Genomic DNA, 19,624 nt, shown 5'->3' on the forward strand with positions numbered 1-19,624 from the left:
ACAAGTTATTATACTATTATATTACACTTATAATAATATGTAATGATTATTTTTGTTATTATTATTGTATTATTATATCAATAACAACAAAAACAACTACTCTTTGCAGTTGTATGGTGTCTCCTTATGGTCATTCTAACTCTTCATAGTTGTTTTGCATCTTTTTGTCATTGTTTTGTGTCTTTGTGGTTATTTTGCGTCTCTTTGTAGTTGCTTTGTGTGTCTTTGTGGTTATTTTGCTGCTTTTCATCGTCGTTGTGAGTCTGTGTAGCACCTTTGTGTCTCTTTGCAGTCATGTTGAGTCGTTGAGGTCCAGTAGGTCCGTTCAGTAACGCTCCTGGAGCCCTCAAAATGGAAAAGGTTCATTCTTTAGAAGCCGGGACATCTGCGCCCAAGACTATTCGACGCCTGACACAAAGTATTGTCTTTATATATATATATATATATATATGTATTTATTATTTTAGATATTCTTCATACTGTTAAACTGATGCAAGTGAGAGAAAACCTGAACATCTTTACGTCGTAGAAGCTGCAACCTACAAATATTTCACATTAGAATAATGTTTTCTTCTTGAAAGTGTTTTTTCATTTGGGTGGTGATTCTTTATTTATATTATCTGGTTTTATATTATTTTTGAAAGGCTAAACATTTAATTTAGAGTTTGTTTTTGAAGTTCAAAAGTGAACTTTTTTATTCACGGAATCTTTTTCTTCTCTTCGTCCTGCTTCTCCTGCTCGCTTCAAATAAAACAACTTTTTTTTTTTAGGGGGGCGGACGCTCGACACAGCCGCCATCACAGAGTGAAGTAATGGGCTCTGTGGAGTGTGATTGGCTCTGTGGGGAACAGCCTATGGTGGGCCCATACAAAGGACAGATCTGGGCTCCAAGAAGCTTCGAGCAAACTTCAATCTGAGGCCGGACCCCCACTAGTGTACACACACACACACACACACACACACAGCTCGTTGCTGTCTCCACTCGCTGATGAAGGAGCCCATTCATGGCCGCTGACAAATTACTACTGAAGCATGAGACTAAAGACACCCCCCACCCCTCTGTCTCCGTCTGTCTCTCCCTCCCCATTATGGACCGTGTGAGACTTGGGTGTGAGAGAATATCACACGGGACACCAGAGTTATGAAAGGAGCATTATGCATCAACAGGACAATGTCTGTCTTTTTAAAATTAAATCTATTAGTTGTGTGTACAATTACACAAATTATACTTTTGCTTTGTGTCCCTCTGCACAGGTTTTTTTCCGGGATGACAATATGTTAAAAAGGAAAGTTAGGTTGAGACAACAAACCAAATCATTTCGTACAGGAAATCTGTCACGAACAGTTTGGAAAACCACAACCTTGTGTCCAACACCGGCCTCCTGGTTGCGAGTCCTGTTTGTTGGACCCATCCACCTCCACTGCCCGCCAAAAAGTGTGTTTTTTGACATGATGAAGTACATCACTTGCTCTGACTGTTGCTGAGTCACGTGGTCGCATCTCCTCCGTGTCTCCACCATAAATAAAGCTCCTCGTTGACTTTCCATTGGTGTCATTTTTGTCCCTGTACACACATTTTGTGACTATTTCACAAACTGCCATGATACTGAAATGTTGCGTCTTGAGTTCTTCGCAAAATGTTTGCAAAAGATAAGTTTCAGCTTCAACAGCAGAAACAAACAAAAAAAGTGTAAACAGAATTAAAGATATCAGCCTCGGACCGATGAATGCTTTTCTTTGCCTCACTTACGTCTGTTAATGAGATCAGCTGCACAGCGATGAGCTCACACGTGACGCAGAGAGGTGTGACTGAGATGCAAGACGGAAACAGTTCAAAGCAAGAAAAACAAATATATATTCTATTATCTCAATAACTTCACCTGCAAGTCAAGTTGAAAATGCTGCATGTTGGCAGACCTACGGTAACTAATAACGGCGACTCAGCAACAAACAGCGCTAATCACAGCGCTAATCACTTTTAGTCCAATCCCGACCAGACCAGGCCTGCTCTACACAGAAGGATTAGCCAGAGTCCAGAAGGAGGAGGTCACCTGCGGTCACAGGCCACTGCTGGCTTTGCATGTGAGGTGAACAGACGCTCAGAAACCCCTCAAAGGCCTTGTGTGCATGGTGACTGTCAGGACGTCCAAGGGAAGGTTCCAGGTGACGGGTCAGATATGCACGAGCTGCATGTGGGCCCCTTGCAGAATAACAGAATAAAAGAAGAATGGAGACTTCTGATGACGGATGTGCATGCTGCAAATATACCGATTTCAATATTAGTATTCAATGGGTTTTATTCCTATGTTATGCATTTCATCTTATATTCATTCATTTTGGCATTCCATGCATGTTCCATACATGTTTACCACCAATTAATGCTCACTGGGTCTAAAGTAGAAGAAGAAAAAGAAGTGACGACGCTCCATCTGACCAGTAGTAGCTCAGTGGGATCACTGGGCTGTAAAAAGGCTTCAAGAGAATCAACTTCAAACGCAACGTTTACTCAGGATCAAGACATTCTCACTTCTTTAATAAAGTCAAGAGACATTTACAGAATGTGATGCATATTATATCTCTCCCTCCCTTCCTCTACCGTGTGAAGTCATTGGGTGTCATCAGCAGCCGAGTACAACTCTGAACATTAGATATGAGACCAGGAGATATTACAGAGAGGGACAGTGTTTGAAGGGACGAGCTGGAAGTCTGAGGGGTAACGGTGCACACGCACACACACGCACACACACACACACACACACACACACACACACACACACACACACACACACACACACACCAGCCCCCCAGTTGGACGGCTATACTGTCCTGACAGTAATCCTCAGATTAACTGGTGGTGCCCCACAAGCAGTCAGCCAGACAGCCGGTCGGCCGACTGGAACAAAAGCAGAAATGTATGCAAACCTGAAGACGTGGGTCGGCCAGACAAACAGACGGACATTTAGGAAGTCTCCCAGTCTATCGTGATGCTTGTCTTCGTCTCCTGAGATAAACCTGCAGCAGGTTTCAGGAACATGAGAAATGATTCAACATCCTGACGTTGGATGTATTTTTTGACTCCATATATCTTGGAAAAATTCAGAAGCAGAACATTTGGTGCGTCCGTCCCTTCAGTCTTAAGTGATATAAGTACATTAGAACTTGTAAAAGTATTCTGAATATCAGCATCATCACGGTACTTAAAACAAACCATGATACAAAGCGCATAAAAAGCTTCTTTTATACACTTTTAACCAAAAACTGACTCACCAACAGTTGACTCGTCCAGATGACGTGTATTCAAAGCTCAATGGACTGAAAGCCCTCGACTCCACACAGCTGATGTCCATTCAGCTGATCAGTCAACCCTGTGAAACTCCGACGCATCACACATTTACTGTGTGATCCATCGAGAGCACGCTGCAGATGCTTTCACTTCCACATGAAGGCGGATTCTTCTGTTCATCAGTCAAAAAAAGATACAAAGTCTACTTCTATTCAAAACTGTAAATTATAAAACATAAGCGCTGTGAAGGAAGAAGCTCTCTGATCTTTTACTGAAGTAAAAGTAACAATACCACAGTGTAGAAGTACTTGGTTCCTAGTAAAAGTCCTGCGTTCAAAGTTATTGCTTGTGAATATTTATCGTATACTAGTTTTATAACTGATGTGCTGATTACATTTTGTTATCAGTGTGAATCTGCAAAGTACCGTAACAAAAAGTTACCAAATAAATGTAGCAATGAAGTAAAAAGTACAATATTTGCCTCAGAAAATGGAAATATTTTAGCAAAGTACAAGTACCTCAGAATGAACTTGAGTACAGTTCTTGAGTAAATATACTTAGCAGCTTTCTCCTGCTTTGTTTTTGTCGCCAGTAAAATCATATAAATGTAGATATGTTTAAAATAAAGAACAATGGAACCTGCGCTCTCTCCCATTACTGCAACATTCGGTGTTTTGACTGTAGTTTGGTTGAAGGCTCGTCGTTGGTTGAGCAGCAGCAGATTTAACGCCGTTACCGTGGCGACGCAGTCCTCCCCATCGTCACGCTCAGCACCGACTCCGTCTCCACGGTGACGTTCCGTCAGGCGCTGAGTTTGAGGGAGTCGGGAATAATAAGCATCGGGGCCACAAGAGGGGAAAGGGTTCAGCACACAGACTCTCTTTCTCTCTGAAGTTTGGAATACTACAAACAGTTTGTGATGGAAGTACAGTCACACTTCTGGGAATCCAGATATAAAGCTTTCATGTCATGCAAAGGCTAATGTAGCTTAGCATAAAGCTTTTCTTGTCCCCGGCACATGTTGCATTCATGTTTGGGTTGTGACCACTTTCACCAAAAAGTAACTCTTCCCTCCATGTCCGGTGAACTTAAGGCGTCTGAAGAGATAAACTGATGTAGTAACGCACAACAAGTGCAGTGAAGAGGAGTCTAAAAGGAACTGTTCTTCGTCCTACGTGGCTCCCTGCCTCCTTTGCCACAAGCTTATACTGGTGCGACTCCATCTTTTGGCTCTTTTCTACTGCAGCAAAGCTTTGGGAGGTTCTGGTCGGTGCAGTTTGACACAAAAAAAGCTGCCAGCGGAGCTTTAAAGAGGTGCGATCAACAGTTCAGGGAGGGAGGCGAAGGGACAAAAGAGCCGGGGGGTGGAGGGGGGGGAGGGGAGAGGAGGGCGAATGCTTGAGGTGGCGGCTGAGAAACGAGAGCAGAAGAATGAAAAGAGACCCGGGGGGGGGGGGGGGGGGGGGGGGGGTCAGATGAGGTTAGTCGCTGTTCCCTGCAGAGACAAACTGCTCAAGTTGTTCCTGTGGATTCCAAGTTAAGCCTCCGAAACAGACCAGCGCGTTTAAACTTCTTTATTGAGTAGAAAAATACACGCAGCATTAAAATCAACACACTTTCTTATGCTGTGGTCACACTCCTGCATTAGCGCTGAGCGTCTGTCTGGACAGTTCAGATGGAACAGAACAGTGTGATTGGTCGAGGCTTCAGCGCGTTTCTTGCCGTTTGGCTCGTAGTGTGAACACGGCGACATGTTTATTGTCTCAGTTCATGCTTCATCTTCATGTCACTCGTAACGGGTCACACATTTAGTTCGTAACAGGTCAAAGTTCATTCTTACACATTTCACCATCTGGGTCCCGTTGGACGTTCATATTGAACAAACGTGATTCACTGTCGGTGTATGTAACGTACAGTATGCAGCGGCGGCTGGTTGCTATTTGTAGTCTGGATTGCATCTCATTTCCCTTTTCATTCACGATATCAGCGTATTTTCTTTAAATTGAACGACTAACTTACAGCCGTCGTCCCTTTGCGATGCATTTGGAGTAGGACAGCTGGTCCAGGCAGAGCACAGCGCACACCTGGCTGAGCTTACAGTCGCCCTCGCAGACGATGCTGCTGTCGTAACCGACCGTGTAGTGGCTGAAGTACACGTCGAAGGCTTTGGTCTGCGGCAGCCTGAAGCTCAGGCCCAGCTGGAGGAGGCTCTGTGGCCGCAGGTCAGCCAGTCCAAACGCCTCAGTCATGATGTATTCAAGCCTCCAGTCAGCTCTTTGTTTCTCGTTGGCTTCCGTCAGATTCAGATAGTACTGCCAGATATCCTTCAGGAGGAGAGGACAACAACAACACAAGGGGAGAGAGGGAGAAAAGGGCTTTGAGTCGTTTTGAAAGCCAGAAACAGTGTTTGTGTGCTGATTGACAGCGCGATTAATCATCAGGACGGTTCTTCTTCTGTCTTCAAATAGCAGTCAGTGCAGGACACTTTTAGTTCGACCGCAGTTTTGTAAACATCTTGTCAAACTTTGTATTTCATTTCCTCTGCGGCCTCATCGTGTTCTTTTACTGTTGAAGCTGCTGCTCGAGGCTCCTCACCAGGAGAGCGTAGTCCTTGGTGTTGTACACGTACGCGCGGAGAGCCGGGTTGTTGGAGTACGGCTCCAGAACATGTTTGATCGGCGTGACAGCCGGTGACACGAAAAGAGAATTCACCGGTTTACCTGCAGAACGAGAAAACACGGACACCCCATGAGCCAGTGTCTGCGTTCCCTTTCGGAACAAGCTTATCTCAAAAGGTCTGTCAGCAGACGACTTATCGATGGAAGTGACGATGAGGGAGACAGTCACAGAGCAACACGTTTACCTCGTTGGTCCAGCAGCACCATGATGCTGTCGCGGTGGGTGTGGCCGTAGAACTGTCCCGCTATGACATCGCTGTACTGCCTGAAGATGGCGAGCAGCCGCTCGTTGTGGCTCTCTCTGACAGCGGGGGTGTTCCTGACGAAGGGCAGGTAGCCCACTGGTACGTGAGCTATGATGTACACCTGCAGCAAAGGGAGTGACACGCGTCTCAATCTCAGCTCTTCGGTGCAGAACGGAAGTGAAGGTGTCAAAAAACACCCACATGAAGCTTTTACTGTTTCTTTCATTGTACACACGACTCAAAGGGTCAGAGCGTCGTATCCAGTTCGTATTACACATTCTTGCCTTCTCCAGACTCTGAGCGGCTTTCTCCAGAGTCCTCTGCAGCCACTCGAACTGTCCCGCCGGGTCCGTCATGTTCTCGGTGACTCTGTTGGGGCCGTAGTAGAGGATGGTGTTGAGACTGAGCACCCGCAAACCAGGCTTCACCAGCTGGGAGTAGAAACCGCCTGCAGCAACAGCAAAGCACAACACGCAACACGGTACAGACGACAAAGACGCTGGAGTCACTGGGACACAAATACCGAACATCATCGGGTTCCAGCTGCTCAAATGTGAGGATTTGCTGCTTTTCCCTGTTGTTGTTGACATTTAAATATCTCTTTGATTTAGACTGTTGGTTTGACAAAACAAGCCAAGAAATCGTTACGGTTGTCGTTTCACCGTTTTATAAACTAAGCGATTAATCCAACAACTAACCGAGGGATTCATTAAAACAATCGTTCGTCGCGGCTCTGTTATGTGAATGAACCACAATCACAATACTGACATGTACACATGTGCATCAACGTATTACATCATGTATGAGCCATCATTTAAAACCATGAGCCACATATTGACTGTGGTTCTCTCACTTCCTCATGTTTTGAATGCAGCAACTTCACAGTTTGCAGAAGTTTGTGTCGATATTTGTCCCGGCTTTCACAATATTAAAATGACTGTCACATCTTTGAAATCGTCTGATTAGAGAACAGTAGATTCATAGTAGAACTGAGTGAAGATATAGCAAATACAACATGTATGTTTTAGGTATGAAAACACACTATTTCCATATGCAAACGGTAAAAATAACATTCGTGTACTTACTTATTCAATCTAAATACCAACGTCCGAGTGAATCGTATAAAAGTTTAATGAAACAAAAGCTGTAATTTTTGGATATTAAAAACTTGCATGATAGCTGAACCCAACAGCCACATTCTGTCGGTCCGGGAGGCCGAAATAAGCAATCGTGTGACAGAAGACGTTACCTTGCGAGAGTGTGAGCAGAGCTTCAGCCTGCAGCCAGCGCTTCCACAGCTGGGCAGCAGCTTTGTAGACGGCGTTAGTGGAGGTCGACATCTGGTCCTGAAGACAGCAGGAACACCAACGGTTACGCAGCAGCAGGTCAATACAAACAGCTCACATACAAGGCAGGTACCATAAGAAACACTCCTCCACTTAAATGCAATATTTAAACTATCGAATATCTTCTTGTTTTTTTGCAACCAATGAACAGAAGTGACCATATCTGGACTGAGGAGTGACGCCGTGCTAGAGACGCCGTTCAGGGCTCCGTTAGCAAACTGTCAATCAGCGTGTAGCCCCGCCCTAAAGCATCCCCTGCTTTATGGTCTGTGTGACTCTAAATGGACCATAATGTACTAAATGAACATCATGCTGTATTGAAGAAGACTTGAAACTAGAGATTGAGACATAAACTCATGTTTACAATGTTTACTGAGGTAATAAATCAAGAGAGAAGTAGAGTCATTTTCTCATAGACTTCTATACAACCAGAGGAGTCGCCCCCTGGTGGACACTAGAGAGAATGCAGCTGTAGAGGTTGCCGCCTGGCTGCATCCTCCAACCTTTTCTCAGTGTTTGCCATCGATGAGCTCATAATACAGTTACCTGTGGCCAGTAGTCATGGTTTCCCAGGGCAGGATAGACTGCGAGGTTGGGGAAGTGTTGTGTGATGGTCTGGGTCATATTGCTGATCACCTGGATCACTGTGTCCGTAGAGAGCTCGTCTACAGGGACATGAGGCGGACTGTCACTGGTGGAGAGGGAGCAGAACATCCACTGTCATTCTAATGAGGCACAGAACAGGAACGGGGTTTGTTGCTCTCTCGGGTTTCCTGAGCTGCTGGCAAAGAGAATGACTTTAAATGTGAAGAAGCGAGGAGGCAGAGGAACCGGTTTCAGCCACAGATTATCTGTCATGATACAGTGAGCAAATATGACAACAAGTTATACAACTGTAGCTTTAAAAAGGTATTACAATGCATCCTGTGAGGAACGTGAATGTGTGAACATCATAAAAATGGCCGCCATCTTGGCTAAACAACAAACCATGAAAAAAGCACTCCTTAGAGGAAGTGAGAGCAATCCAGAGAGGCTTCACTTCACAAAGGCTTCCTCAATCTTCAAGTCTAAAACCTCAGAGTAGTTTCCCATGAAAGTACAGAACACACACACACACACACGCACACACACACACACACACACACACAGTAGTGAGAGAACAGGATATGAAACTGCTGTAGAGCCACAGATAGTTTCTATGAGCTGGTTAGTCACATTGCCGATCATTTTCATGCAAGAAGAAGAAGAAGAAGAAGAAGAAGAAGAACAGAGCAGTAGAATCACTCTCCCTCCATGAGGGTACCGACCCGGTCCATATGATGAAGTCCTGTGGCTGAGTGAGCGGCGCCATGTGAGCGAAGGCGGACTGGATGAGAGCGTAGGGAGAGTCACACAGGAAGTCCCCGTACAGGCCGGCGTGGGTGGCGGGCGCTCCTTTGGAGGAGTAGCACACCTTGGTGGGGTCCGGGCTCAGGTGGTAGGAGGGGTCCAGGTGGAGGTCAGTGATGTGCCAGAACCTGCCTGGATAGATGGCCGAGAACAAGAAGAAGTTTTTAGAAAGGACAACACCTGCGGTAAATAATACGAGGTGTGCGCGGGTTCTTTTTTGTCGGGTTTAAAAATGTGTCACAACAATGTATCTCACTGATTGCATTTAGTTTATTTTAGGCGTCTTTTTGCATGCTTGCACTGGATAACAGGCTTTTTAAAGTCCTATTTCATTATTATTTTCTATCTTAAAGCACTCTTTATGAGTATTTAAGTCTTATTTCATGCAAAGGGTTACAAAACAAACTCCAAACCTGTTTTTGCACTTTAAAAAACAAACATCAGTGTAAACAACATTTAATGTATATCTGAAGAGCTTCCGACCAAACTCCGTTTATAAATCTGTCCATGATTAACGTGACGTTCACAGCAACATTAACCGTCCAACATCAATCCGCAATGTCTCAGGGTGAACTCGGCGAGCAGGACGTCTACCGAGCAGCCCTACATTTAGGAAAACATCGAGTTTTGCAGTTGAATTGGCAGACTCGCCGCACTCACCTGTGCCCGGCAGGTGAGTGCTCCCTGCGGGGGCCGCCGCAAGAGGAGCCGCACCGCACAGCAGCAGCAAACACAGCAGCTCAACCGCGTTCATTGTGTTACAAAACGGTAATAAAGTGTGTTACAGTCATCACATGTAAACGAAAGTACTCCACCACTCTCCTCTGTAACAAACAGGAAGTAGCCTCCAGTGGTCACGTGATTGTTTGGAGCTCAGGGGGAGGGACTTATGGAGAAGAATCACAGGTGGCATGTAACTAAGTAGTTACTCAAATACTGTAATTATGCATACTATTAATGTACTTAAACTTGACTTACTTCGTCATTTTTGACACTTATAGGTTACAAATTAAGAATTTACATACAAAATATGTGATAATCTTGTAAAATAGCCTTCATTATTATAGATTAACTGTTCAAATTAGCTCCACTTTGACCAACTACACCAGTAAAATGGTGCTTGCACATTATATATTATCTAGAGCAGTCACTGGTGCTTGATGCTTTCAATATCTGCAGATTATGTACTTTGACTTAATTAATACTTAATTAACATTTACATTGCAGGGCTTTTACTTGTAACGGTATTTCTACAGTCTGATATACTTTTACTGAAGTAAACCTGAAAACTACCACATTTAAATTTAAATGGTACTCTTTGTGACCCAACCTTTTTGGCTCACGACCCCTTGATATGTCTACATGTCTCATCAAAGATTAATGCAGTGTGTTCCTTATTCGATTGTTTGATTTTAAGGATTTAAAGAGGAGCCAAAGAGGTCAAACTACAACTAAGTATTTCACAACAGAAAAACAGCAAGAACTATAAATGTTTATGTAGACTGCAAAATATACGATTCACTCTTTTAAAAGAAAGTAGTGAGTAAGGAGTCAGCAGGCAGTCGCTGGCAGCATAAAACAGGCAATAAAAAGGTTGTTTTGAGAAAGTGTGAGTCACTTTAACCACGAGAGGTCCTTGACCATGCAGCCGTAAGTGGCCACCCAAAATATAACGCAGGTGGCTGCAGCAGAATGCGAGATTAGCCGTGGACAGACACAAAGGTGCACAATCACTCACACACACACACACACACACACACACACACACACACACACACACACACACACACACACACACACACACACACACACACACACACACACACACACACTCAAGCAATCGCTTGTTTCTCCTGGTAGAGATAAAAAAAAAAGAGAAGAAAACACACACACAAAACAATTTGTGCAACATGAATCTTCTTCTCTTTCCTCTCAATTTATTTATTGTGACGCCTCAATATGTTGGGATTAAAGGGTCAGTTCACGAGCCAAGCGGGTAGTTTCCTCTTTAGAAATTGGTCTCTAAGACACAGTGAAGGTGAACATACTTTCATTTGTGGTTGTCAGAGCTGTAACATCAGCCCCTCTTACAGACATTGCTTCCAACAGACTTCAGGTTAAATCTAATGAGGAGTGTTTATTCTCCCGTCGGCCATATTGAACGATGGAACCATCACAACATCAATGAACAAGAGAAGAGACAAACGTTTACTCTCTGTGTTTTGTTTTAATTTCATGCTTCACAGGGTTGCAAAGACGATCCATTCAGAGTGACAGAAATGTTTTCATATTAAAAAAAGAAAAATTACAAAACATGCGCAGCCTGCAGGCCGTGTACATGTAGAGGAGGATGAAGTGCAAAGAGAAGCATACGGTCAATAATAATTATGAAATCAACACTTCTTGGCCGGGTTGGGATGCTGTCGCAGCGCTCACGCCTTCTCGTAGCTGCGCACCGCATGGATGTCGTCAAAGGTCAGATTCTGCAGGGGAGAGAAGACGGTTACCATGACGGAGAGGTGAAAGTTCACAAACCCACCATTATACAACAGAGGAGAGCTGAGACTGAGCGGAGGATCGAGAGAGGCAGCTCCTGGCAGCTGTAGTGATGTACTTTGTTCAGTGGAAACAAGCTCATTTGACTATGAATGTGTACAAAAGCACATTCAGTCATCACATCGAAACAAAACTAAAGTGTTTTGCTGCATTTTTGGAGCTTCAGAAAGACAAAACTGTCTAAAAAAAAGTGTGTTTTGTGGCTTTTTATTACTTATTTGTTTGCAGCATTTATGAGACGGACTCGATCATATTTGTTGTTGTTGTTTTGCGTCTTTTTGTAGCTGCTACACGTCTTTTGTATTGTGTATTGGTGGTCATTTTGTCTTATTCTGTCGTCATGTTGTGTTGCTCAACAATATAAACTTCTGGATTCACCATAAGTTTGAAATGTTATTTTCATTGGAGAACACACAGAAAGAGACTCATGTTTTATTATCAGTGCTTCCAGTGATTTCCCAGATGATGAGTAAAGCGGGACAGGACATGAATGTGTGTGTTCAGGGTTGTGTTCGTCTTACCATGACCAACTTGCCATCCTTGATTTCCCGGACGAACTTGGTCTCTTTGCCGTCCCACTTCTGGACGTGGACCAACTTGTCTCCATCCATGGTCACCGTGGACTGAAAGACAAAAGAGGAGAATGCTTTCAGCGAGCGGAGCGGGAAATCAGCGCGTACAGATGCTGCCGAATGTTGTTCCTCACGTCTGAAGATGTCCCGTCGTCTCAGTGACCCACAAATAGAGGAACAAAGGAACCGCCCCGACTCCGAGTTTGATCAGAAGTACAACCTTTTTAACTTAACATCTTCTCCACACATGAACGTGGTGAGAGAGAGATCTCGGATTAAATAAGAGTTGTGACTTTTATATTGAGGATTATTTGAATTAAAACCCAGTTAAACTACTTCTACTATTGCAGGGCACTTCTTAGAAACCATCCAAGCACTGCTGGCGTCTGAAAGTTAGTGGATCTCAATCTTTTTATGAAGACTTACTTTGCAGTTCCTGTCATCAGCGGTGGTTTCGTCAAACTCCTCTCCCAGCTTGAAGGAGATCTCTGTGTTTTTGAAGGTGCTCTGGGTGCGAACCACCACCATGTCACCGTCCTGGCTGATGATTACGGTCGGCTTGGTCACATTACCAACCTGCCGGGTGGCAAAGCCCACACCTGACCAGGGCAGAGGGGTGAAATGTGGCCGTTAACATCCTCTGAATCTGTTGCCAGTGTGAGTGAAATCAAACAGAGCATAAAGTAAAGAATAAAAACTGTTAACTCACCGAGCGCTTTCATGTACTCATCAAAATTGTCACTGTCGACCAGTTTCCAAGTGGCACAGAAGGCGTCGACCATGGTGAAGGTTTTTCGGGGAGGCAAAGTAATCTCCAAAAACACACTGAGGCAAGCTGCGGCTTCTGCAAGAGTCCCCCCGTGTGCTATTATTCCACTACTTATTATTATGCATGAAGGTGGGTGGCGCCAAGCGTCCCATTGGCTCAGGAGATTTTCTCCCGGTTGTGATTGGGTGTTTAAAGTGGGTCATGGTCTAACGGACCCTTAGAATAAAAGAAAGAGAAAAAACCTCCTAAATCAGCCCATTTGTATGCAGAATGATGTAATTATTCTCATTTGTGGGCGGGGCTGCAGAGATAAAGTGTGGTGCTTGCCATATCTCAGCCTAACAAAAATCCACATTTAATCCACATAAAGAATTTATTTGCATTTCACCAAAATAAAAGTTTTGATTTAACTGACTAAAGTTCCCTCAAAACTTAAAGCTTGTTTTCTGAAACTTGCTTGAGAGAGTTGGCGGTAAACCACACATTTAGAGATCTTCACTAATATATATATATATATATATTTATGTTGTAATTAATTTCCTCATCCTAATCCCCTCGTCTTCAGAGACAGGCCTTCATGTGTCTGGAATGTGCCATGTACTACTGTAGGGGAGCGCCAGTGAAGCAGAATCCGTTTGTTTGACAGCCCTTTGTCCTAATCTGCGTTAACAACCCCCCCCCCCCCAAACTGCAATTTCTTCATGCTCAACACACACACTAATTACTGTCTATAAACGTGTATGTGTGTTTGAGAAAGAGAGCTACAGTGTGTGTGTGTGTGTGTGTGTGTGTGTGTGTGTGTGTAGGTTCTGCTTTCTCACACAAAGTAAATGTACATTCGAGTCTAATCTGCTTCAACGTTTGTATCGATGGAGTTTGGAGGGAAGGAAACTGTGACTTTTATTAGACGAGTTACATCTGTCAACAAACTCATCTTTTATTGGTGATTTATTGACATTCACTCCTCCCTCAAAGCCTTATGATAAATACATATCTGATGTGATGTCATGCACTGGTCAATCTTGCTTCCGTGTCTATGTCCGTAGATTTCTCCTAAATTCACCAAAAGTCACGTTAGATAATCTCCACTTCAGCAGCTCTTACACACCAAACGTTACAGATTCGTTCCTCTCTGTGTTCTGAAGGTTGACACCGAGCGGTTTGTTCACACATCACTCAGAGACTCATTCATGCATCGTTTTAGTGACGACAAATAAAAACATGGTGACACTTTTTTATGTCTGTTGAAAGTATTTTCTGAGTCAGGGAGACATGCTGTACTCCCTTTGACTCTAATGTGTCAACAAAGTGAAACAGGATTTTTGAGCCTGTCTTCATTCAATGTTATGATTTCTGTTCTGGAGAATGTATGCACATTAGCACACATTTGCAAACAAACTGCCTCATTTGCATATTTAAACATGACATTTTCAGAAAACTTGTAATAAAAAATACAATTGTCTTAATGTAAGTAATCAACTGGGGACGTTTAATAGTGATATAGTAGATATATATTTATTTTTTTAATTTAATTTGCAGATATACATATATAATATCACTCCATCCGTCTCTCCCTTTGTTCTTCTGTATCTTTACAGTACATCTATTTTATTTTTCACTTTTTTTTTTTTACTATTCTCTTCTTCAGCTGATCTGAAAACAGGAAAAAGATCTCACACATGAACAGTCAGTTTGCAGACCTATTCATGCCATTGTTCCCTTTTTACTTTCATGAAATCAAGATTGAGCTTCTTGGAAAGTACATCGTCCAGTAGATGCAACACTGAGCAGTTTCAGCAGCGCACAGAATTACACTCATGGATTTTAGAATGAAGACGCTGAACACATGAGTGTGTTTGTGTGTTTGTGCTGTGAAGTGCATCGAGCTTGTCGTGAAGGATCTCTGGTGCCACTCTCTGGTGAGAAACATAAATGATTTAGGTTGTTGTGTTTGAAAAATAAGAAAGATGAGCAAGAAAACTTTTGTGAGTTTTTATTTGAAAGTAAAAATGCAAAACACAGAATAAACCGTCTTACTCAAAAGGTGTTAAAACCACACGAGGAAATACATTTGTGTTCTTGTAACCTGAAAACTTTACTCAGTAAAACACAACACAGTCAAATCTACTGAACTAAAGAAGCAACATTCACTTGAATGGTAACAAAATAAAAGCAAAGACTTCGTTGTGTCCATGCAGGGACGCAGTATGAAGAACACACATTTATCCAACATGTCTGCCTCATCAACCCTCTCAATGCCGACATGTCTTCACAGATCAACTATCAGGATCAATCGATTCAAATATGCTCAAATATGAATCAATACTTTGTGTGATCATCCACAAGAGATTTTAAACAGCTCATCATATTCTCATCTGAGGACTGACGAGGGCTGAAGGTGAACTGATGCACTTCTCCAGTGGAACGATCAGTCACTTCACATTTCAATGGAGACTTTGACTTCTGATCAAGGTGAGATTTTTTAATTCTCAACCCGGCTGAACAGGTATCTATTGATGTCTCCACATCATCCTGGTTCCCCTCATTCAGCCACTTCACTCTGTGTTTACACCCTCTATATGTTGACATAGAGCAGCGCAACATCACCTCATCATTGTTCTTCTGTTCAGTCACTGTTGGTGAAGATGGAGACGACGTGAGAGACAACAAGAGAAAAATCACCTTCTTGAAATCACTGTCATCATAATTATAATGTTTCAGTTTATTGTTCAAACAAGACAGTTTGAAAACATCATGATGTAAATACTCACTGGTGACAACATGCAGAAGAACCACAGCATCTTCACCTTCTTGTTCTCCTGATCTGAACTGTCTGCAGACATATTGACCAACATCTTCATCTGTGACATTCTTTATAACCAGAGAACATTTCTCTGAAACACTCAGTCTGTCTGATTTATCTTTGGCTGCTTCATCAATCTGTCCATCTCTAACCAGCAACACTGCTGGTCTGCTTGAATCACTGAAGATCCACGTAGTAGAGTCACAGTCCTCATGATCATCTATCACACTGTCACAAGGCAAAGTGACTTCATCTCCATCTCTCACAGTGACGGAGGGGACAAGTTGTCCTGTTGCTGCTGCTGAGAAGAAGAGAGAGAAATAAAATGAACAAAGAGAAATAAAAACATGACTTTTAATGTCAGTGTGAAGATCGTTTTAGATCCAACAACAGTTTACAAATGTGCCTCATCGTTGGTTTCTAAGAGTTCATTAAACTCACTATTCACCTCGATGGAAAACAAACACACGACTTCTCTGTCTTCTTTCAATGACGGTTAGGTTATAAAATAACAATGATCTTAATAAATAAGCTTTTTAATGTTTCTGTAGTCATATACACATTATATGTATTCTTACCTGTAAACTGAAGCACCAGAATCAGAGATAAAGAGGTTTTAATCCATCTGAATTCAGACATGGTTCTTCTCCGTCTCTTGTCTCTCTGCTTCTTCTACTCGTCTCTGAACTTGTTCTGTCTTAAAGACAAACTTAGAAATCACTTCCTGTAATTAGTAAATTCAGTTCTGTTGGGTCTGCGAGACCTTCGCGGAAAGGTATAGCAGACAGGGTGAAAAATGCCTGCTGAGTGTTTAAGCTTGAACAGAGCAGCAAGTTGGGGACAGCAAGAACTGGAGAGTTGCACAAGACAGCTTTTACAACTGTTTTTTGTAAATTCACAAAGCTTCAGGGTCAGGGGGGCCTTTGCAAAGCGCTAGAAAACAGTCAGGAGTGTTGACGTGACTCTCCCAGTCAGGTACAACGTAATCTATGCATGCCTCACAGTTAGCCACGCCAGATAACCACATGAGTCTCTGAAAGGTGGCAGGGGCAATACACATGCAAAATGCCATCACAGTGTACTGAAGGAAATTGTCAGGGGTGACAACGGCAGAGATGACAGATGGTCACGAAACAAGCTGCTCCCACCCTATCAATGCCGGAAGAGGAAAAGAGTTGGGCTTAGTTCCATTGTTAACTCTCCGATTAAGTCTGTGCAGAACCTCGGAGTCAAGTCAACTTATGGAACCAGTAAACAGGGTGAACTCCAAGAGCTGGTGCTGGGAACTGCAAGACCATCGGTTATCAAGTACTCAACCTCTTTTTGCATTAATTCTCGCTTTACAGGGTTCACACACTAAGGTCGCTGCTTAATAAGAGCATTATCACCTACATCAGTGTTGTTGGGACTTCACCATGTGGTTGGAACAAAGGGAGTTGGGCCTGCATGGGCCTATGGTAGTCAACCGCCTGAATTTGGGTTAAAGTCACTCAACACTGGGGTCTCATTGGAAGAAACTGCTGTTGTATTACATGCTGTTGTAATAGTGTTGTGTTAGATCAGTCACCGCAAGTGAGGTTGGTTCTGTTACTTTATCAGTTAAAAGACCAGAACCGTGGCTGGCCAAATCTAAGTTCGCCAGTCGGGTGAAACAGTTTTCGTATTTTACTGCGTCGGTGAGGATCTGCCTTGCTTTTGAGGGTTCTTTTGTTTTTCTCTTTGTTACTTTGCCTTTTTGTTTGACTAATCCACACACACACACACACTCACACACAGACAGGTTTTGCAGTTTTTTGTAGTCTTGCGTGGCCACGAACGAGACGACATCCGCCATTGTTTGGGTAGTTTCTTGCTTCCCCAAAAGGAAGGTGATTCCCCACAATGTGACCGTGTAAACAGATTAAGGTCCCCACAACGTCAACAAAACACACATACGCGCACGCACACTCACACACACACATCCATGTACTTCTATCTCTGTGAAGACCCTCATTGCATTCCCTTGCCCCTTAACATGATCTCAACAAACTTAAGCCTCAGTCTGACCTCAACCTTAAAACTAAGTCTGAACCCTCAAGCAGGCCTTTGAAGAAGTGAGGACTGGCCAAAATGTCCTCACTTTCCAAACATGTCCTCACACTGATAGTAAAAAACGTTTCACGGTCCTCACTGTGTAGCAAGTACAAGAAAACACACACACACACTCATTCACACAAATACTGGCTCTGTTCTTCTCACTGTAGTCAGATGTTGGCATACTATTTTTATAGCTCACAATACAAGCAAAGAGAACAAGGTAGTTCTGTTTTTCAGCGCCCCCTGGCTGCCTGGAGGAATCCACGCAGAAAATAAACGTCCTTCCAAACACCATTTACGTCACGGTCACGTCAAATGACGCTGCTGGATGGAGGAATAACAACAGATTTTGCAGCGTTTAATTCAGCTTTTTTTTGTCAATATGGCACACACTGAGGAACCTGTTGATTCAATCAAATACATTAACTATCAACACTGATTTTACATCTGCATAAAAGGTGCAGAATTTCTTCCGTTTTTAAACATCTCATCATAGTTTTACCTGTTTTCTCACCTGAGGACTGAGGTGGGCTGAAGCCAAACAGTTGCGCTTCTCCAGGGTCATCATCAGTCACTTTACACTTCAGCAACTTTTGGTTGTTCAAAGTGTTAACAAAATGAGAAGTCGGAAATGTCACATCAGCGGAGCAATTCGACTGTGATGTCTTCATCCCTACGTTGTCTTTGCCCACATCTTGACCCTGATTCAGCCACGTCACTGTGTCTACATCCTTCATGTCAACACAGAGCAGTTTAACGTCACGTCATCATTGTCCTCGTGTTGAGTCACTGGAGAAAATGGATTATTAAGATTAAGATGGAATATTTTGTGATTTATACTCTGAACTTGTTCTGTCTTAAAGACGAATGTTGAATCTACTTCCTGTAATTCGTAAAGTGTTACCTCCTCATCCCTCTTTCTTTCTTTCCTCAAAGTTACAGTTGCAACAATTTTAGACCTGTAATTTCCCTTCTGCAGAACGACAGATGCCACTTCTCCTTTATATTTTTTAGAGCCTCAGCCTTAGAGAGCCTGTTTCAATTCCCGTTTTAGAAAGTGTAATTTAACGTTGACTCAACTAACTTAACTTCAAATCAAATATAAAGTTACTGTGTCTGTCAGACAAAAATCCCATTAATGAATCCACAATGTGTCAGTTTCAACCAAATCGATTCTGTTTGTCTTGAACTATAAACATGATGTACTTTCATTTGGTTCGTCGGCTCGTCACTTTGGTCCAGACTGAAGTATCTCAACTATCTGATTCAATTTAGTGATCCCTTAGTTTTTCATCATGTTAAATTTTTATTTGTCCTATATTATGGTTATTGACCAAATACCTGCAAACCCAATGATGTCTAAATCGGCCTCAGATGTACTTTGTGTTTAGTTTTGTGCTGGAGGGTCTAAGAGTGACAGATAGATAGATAGAGAGAGAGACAGAGAGAGAGAGAGAGAGAGAGAGAGAGAGAGAGAGAGAGAGAGAGAGAGAGAGAGAGAGAGAGATAGATAGATAGATAGATAGATAGATAGATAGATAGATAGATAGATAGATAGATAGATAGATAGATAGATAGATAGATAGATAGATAGATAGATAGATAGATAGATAGATAGATAGATAGATAGATAGATAGATAGATAGATACTTTATTCATCCCCAGGCGGAAATTTGTTAAGTAGAATTTTGTTCGTAAAACACGTTGACGGGGAGACAAGTGAGGAGTCACAGAGAAAAGGACAGGCATTTGGGCGACATTTGCTGTTAGTTGAACACTTCAATTAAACACTGAGCTTTCATTTGCAGGTGTTTTGTGATCTGTTTTAGCCTCTTCTGCATTTTCAGAGTGTAGTGTGGAATATTCATTGCAATATGAAACATCACTCTCACCGTTTGGTGAGATGG

The 19,624-nt window shown here is 42.8% G+C and overlaps 2 protein-coding genes across 2 annotated transcripts; both read right to left on the reverse strand.

The window, feature by feature from the left end:
* Positions 1–4,842: 4,842 nt before the first annotated feature.
* On the reverse strand, positions 4,843–9,758 carry smpdl3a (sphingomyelin phosphodiesterase acid like 3A). The gene is made up of 8 exons (XM_079290490.1): positions 9,602–9,758; positions 8,860–9,073; positions 8,099–8,243; positions 7,456–7,552; positions 6,491–6,654; positions 6,147–6,327; positions 5,879–6,003; positions 4,843–5,607 (listed from the first exon to the last, which is right to left on the reverse strand). Exons 1-8 carry the CDS (start codon positions 9,693–9,695, stop codon positions 5,299–5,301), a joined length of 1,329 nt encoding a protein of 442 aa, XP_079146616.1. The 5' UTR covers positions 9,696–9,758; the 3' UTR covers positions 4,843–5,298.
* A 1,390-nt stretch (positions 9,759–11,148) lies between these two features.
* On the reverse strand, positions 11,149–12,916 carry LOC306793160 (fatty acid-binding protein, brain). Its single transcript, XM_079290640.1, has 4 exons — positions 12,779–12,916; positions 12,496–12,668; positions 12,019–12,120; positions 11,149–11,424 (listed from the first exon to the last, which is right to left on the reverse strand). Exons 1-4 carry the CDS (start codon positions 12,849–12,851, stop codon positions 11,374–11,376), a joined length of 399 nt encoding a protein of 132 aa, XP_079146766.1. The 5' UTR covers positions 12,852–12,916; the 3' UTR covers positions 11,149–11,373.
* Between the last annotated feature and the right edge of the window lie 6,708 nt (positions 12,917–19,624).

The sequence above is a fragment of the Melanostigma gelatinosum genome, assembly GCF_949748355.1.
Source record: "Melanostigma gelatinosum genome assembly, chromosome: 19".
Classification (NCBI taxonomy): Eukaryota; Metazoa; Chordata; class Actinopteri; order Perciformes; family Zoarcidae; genus Melanostigma; species Melanostigma gelatinosum.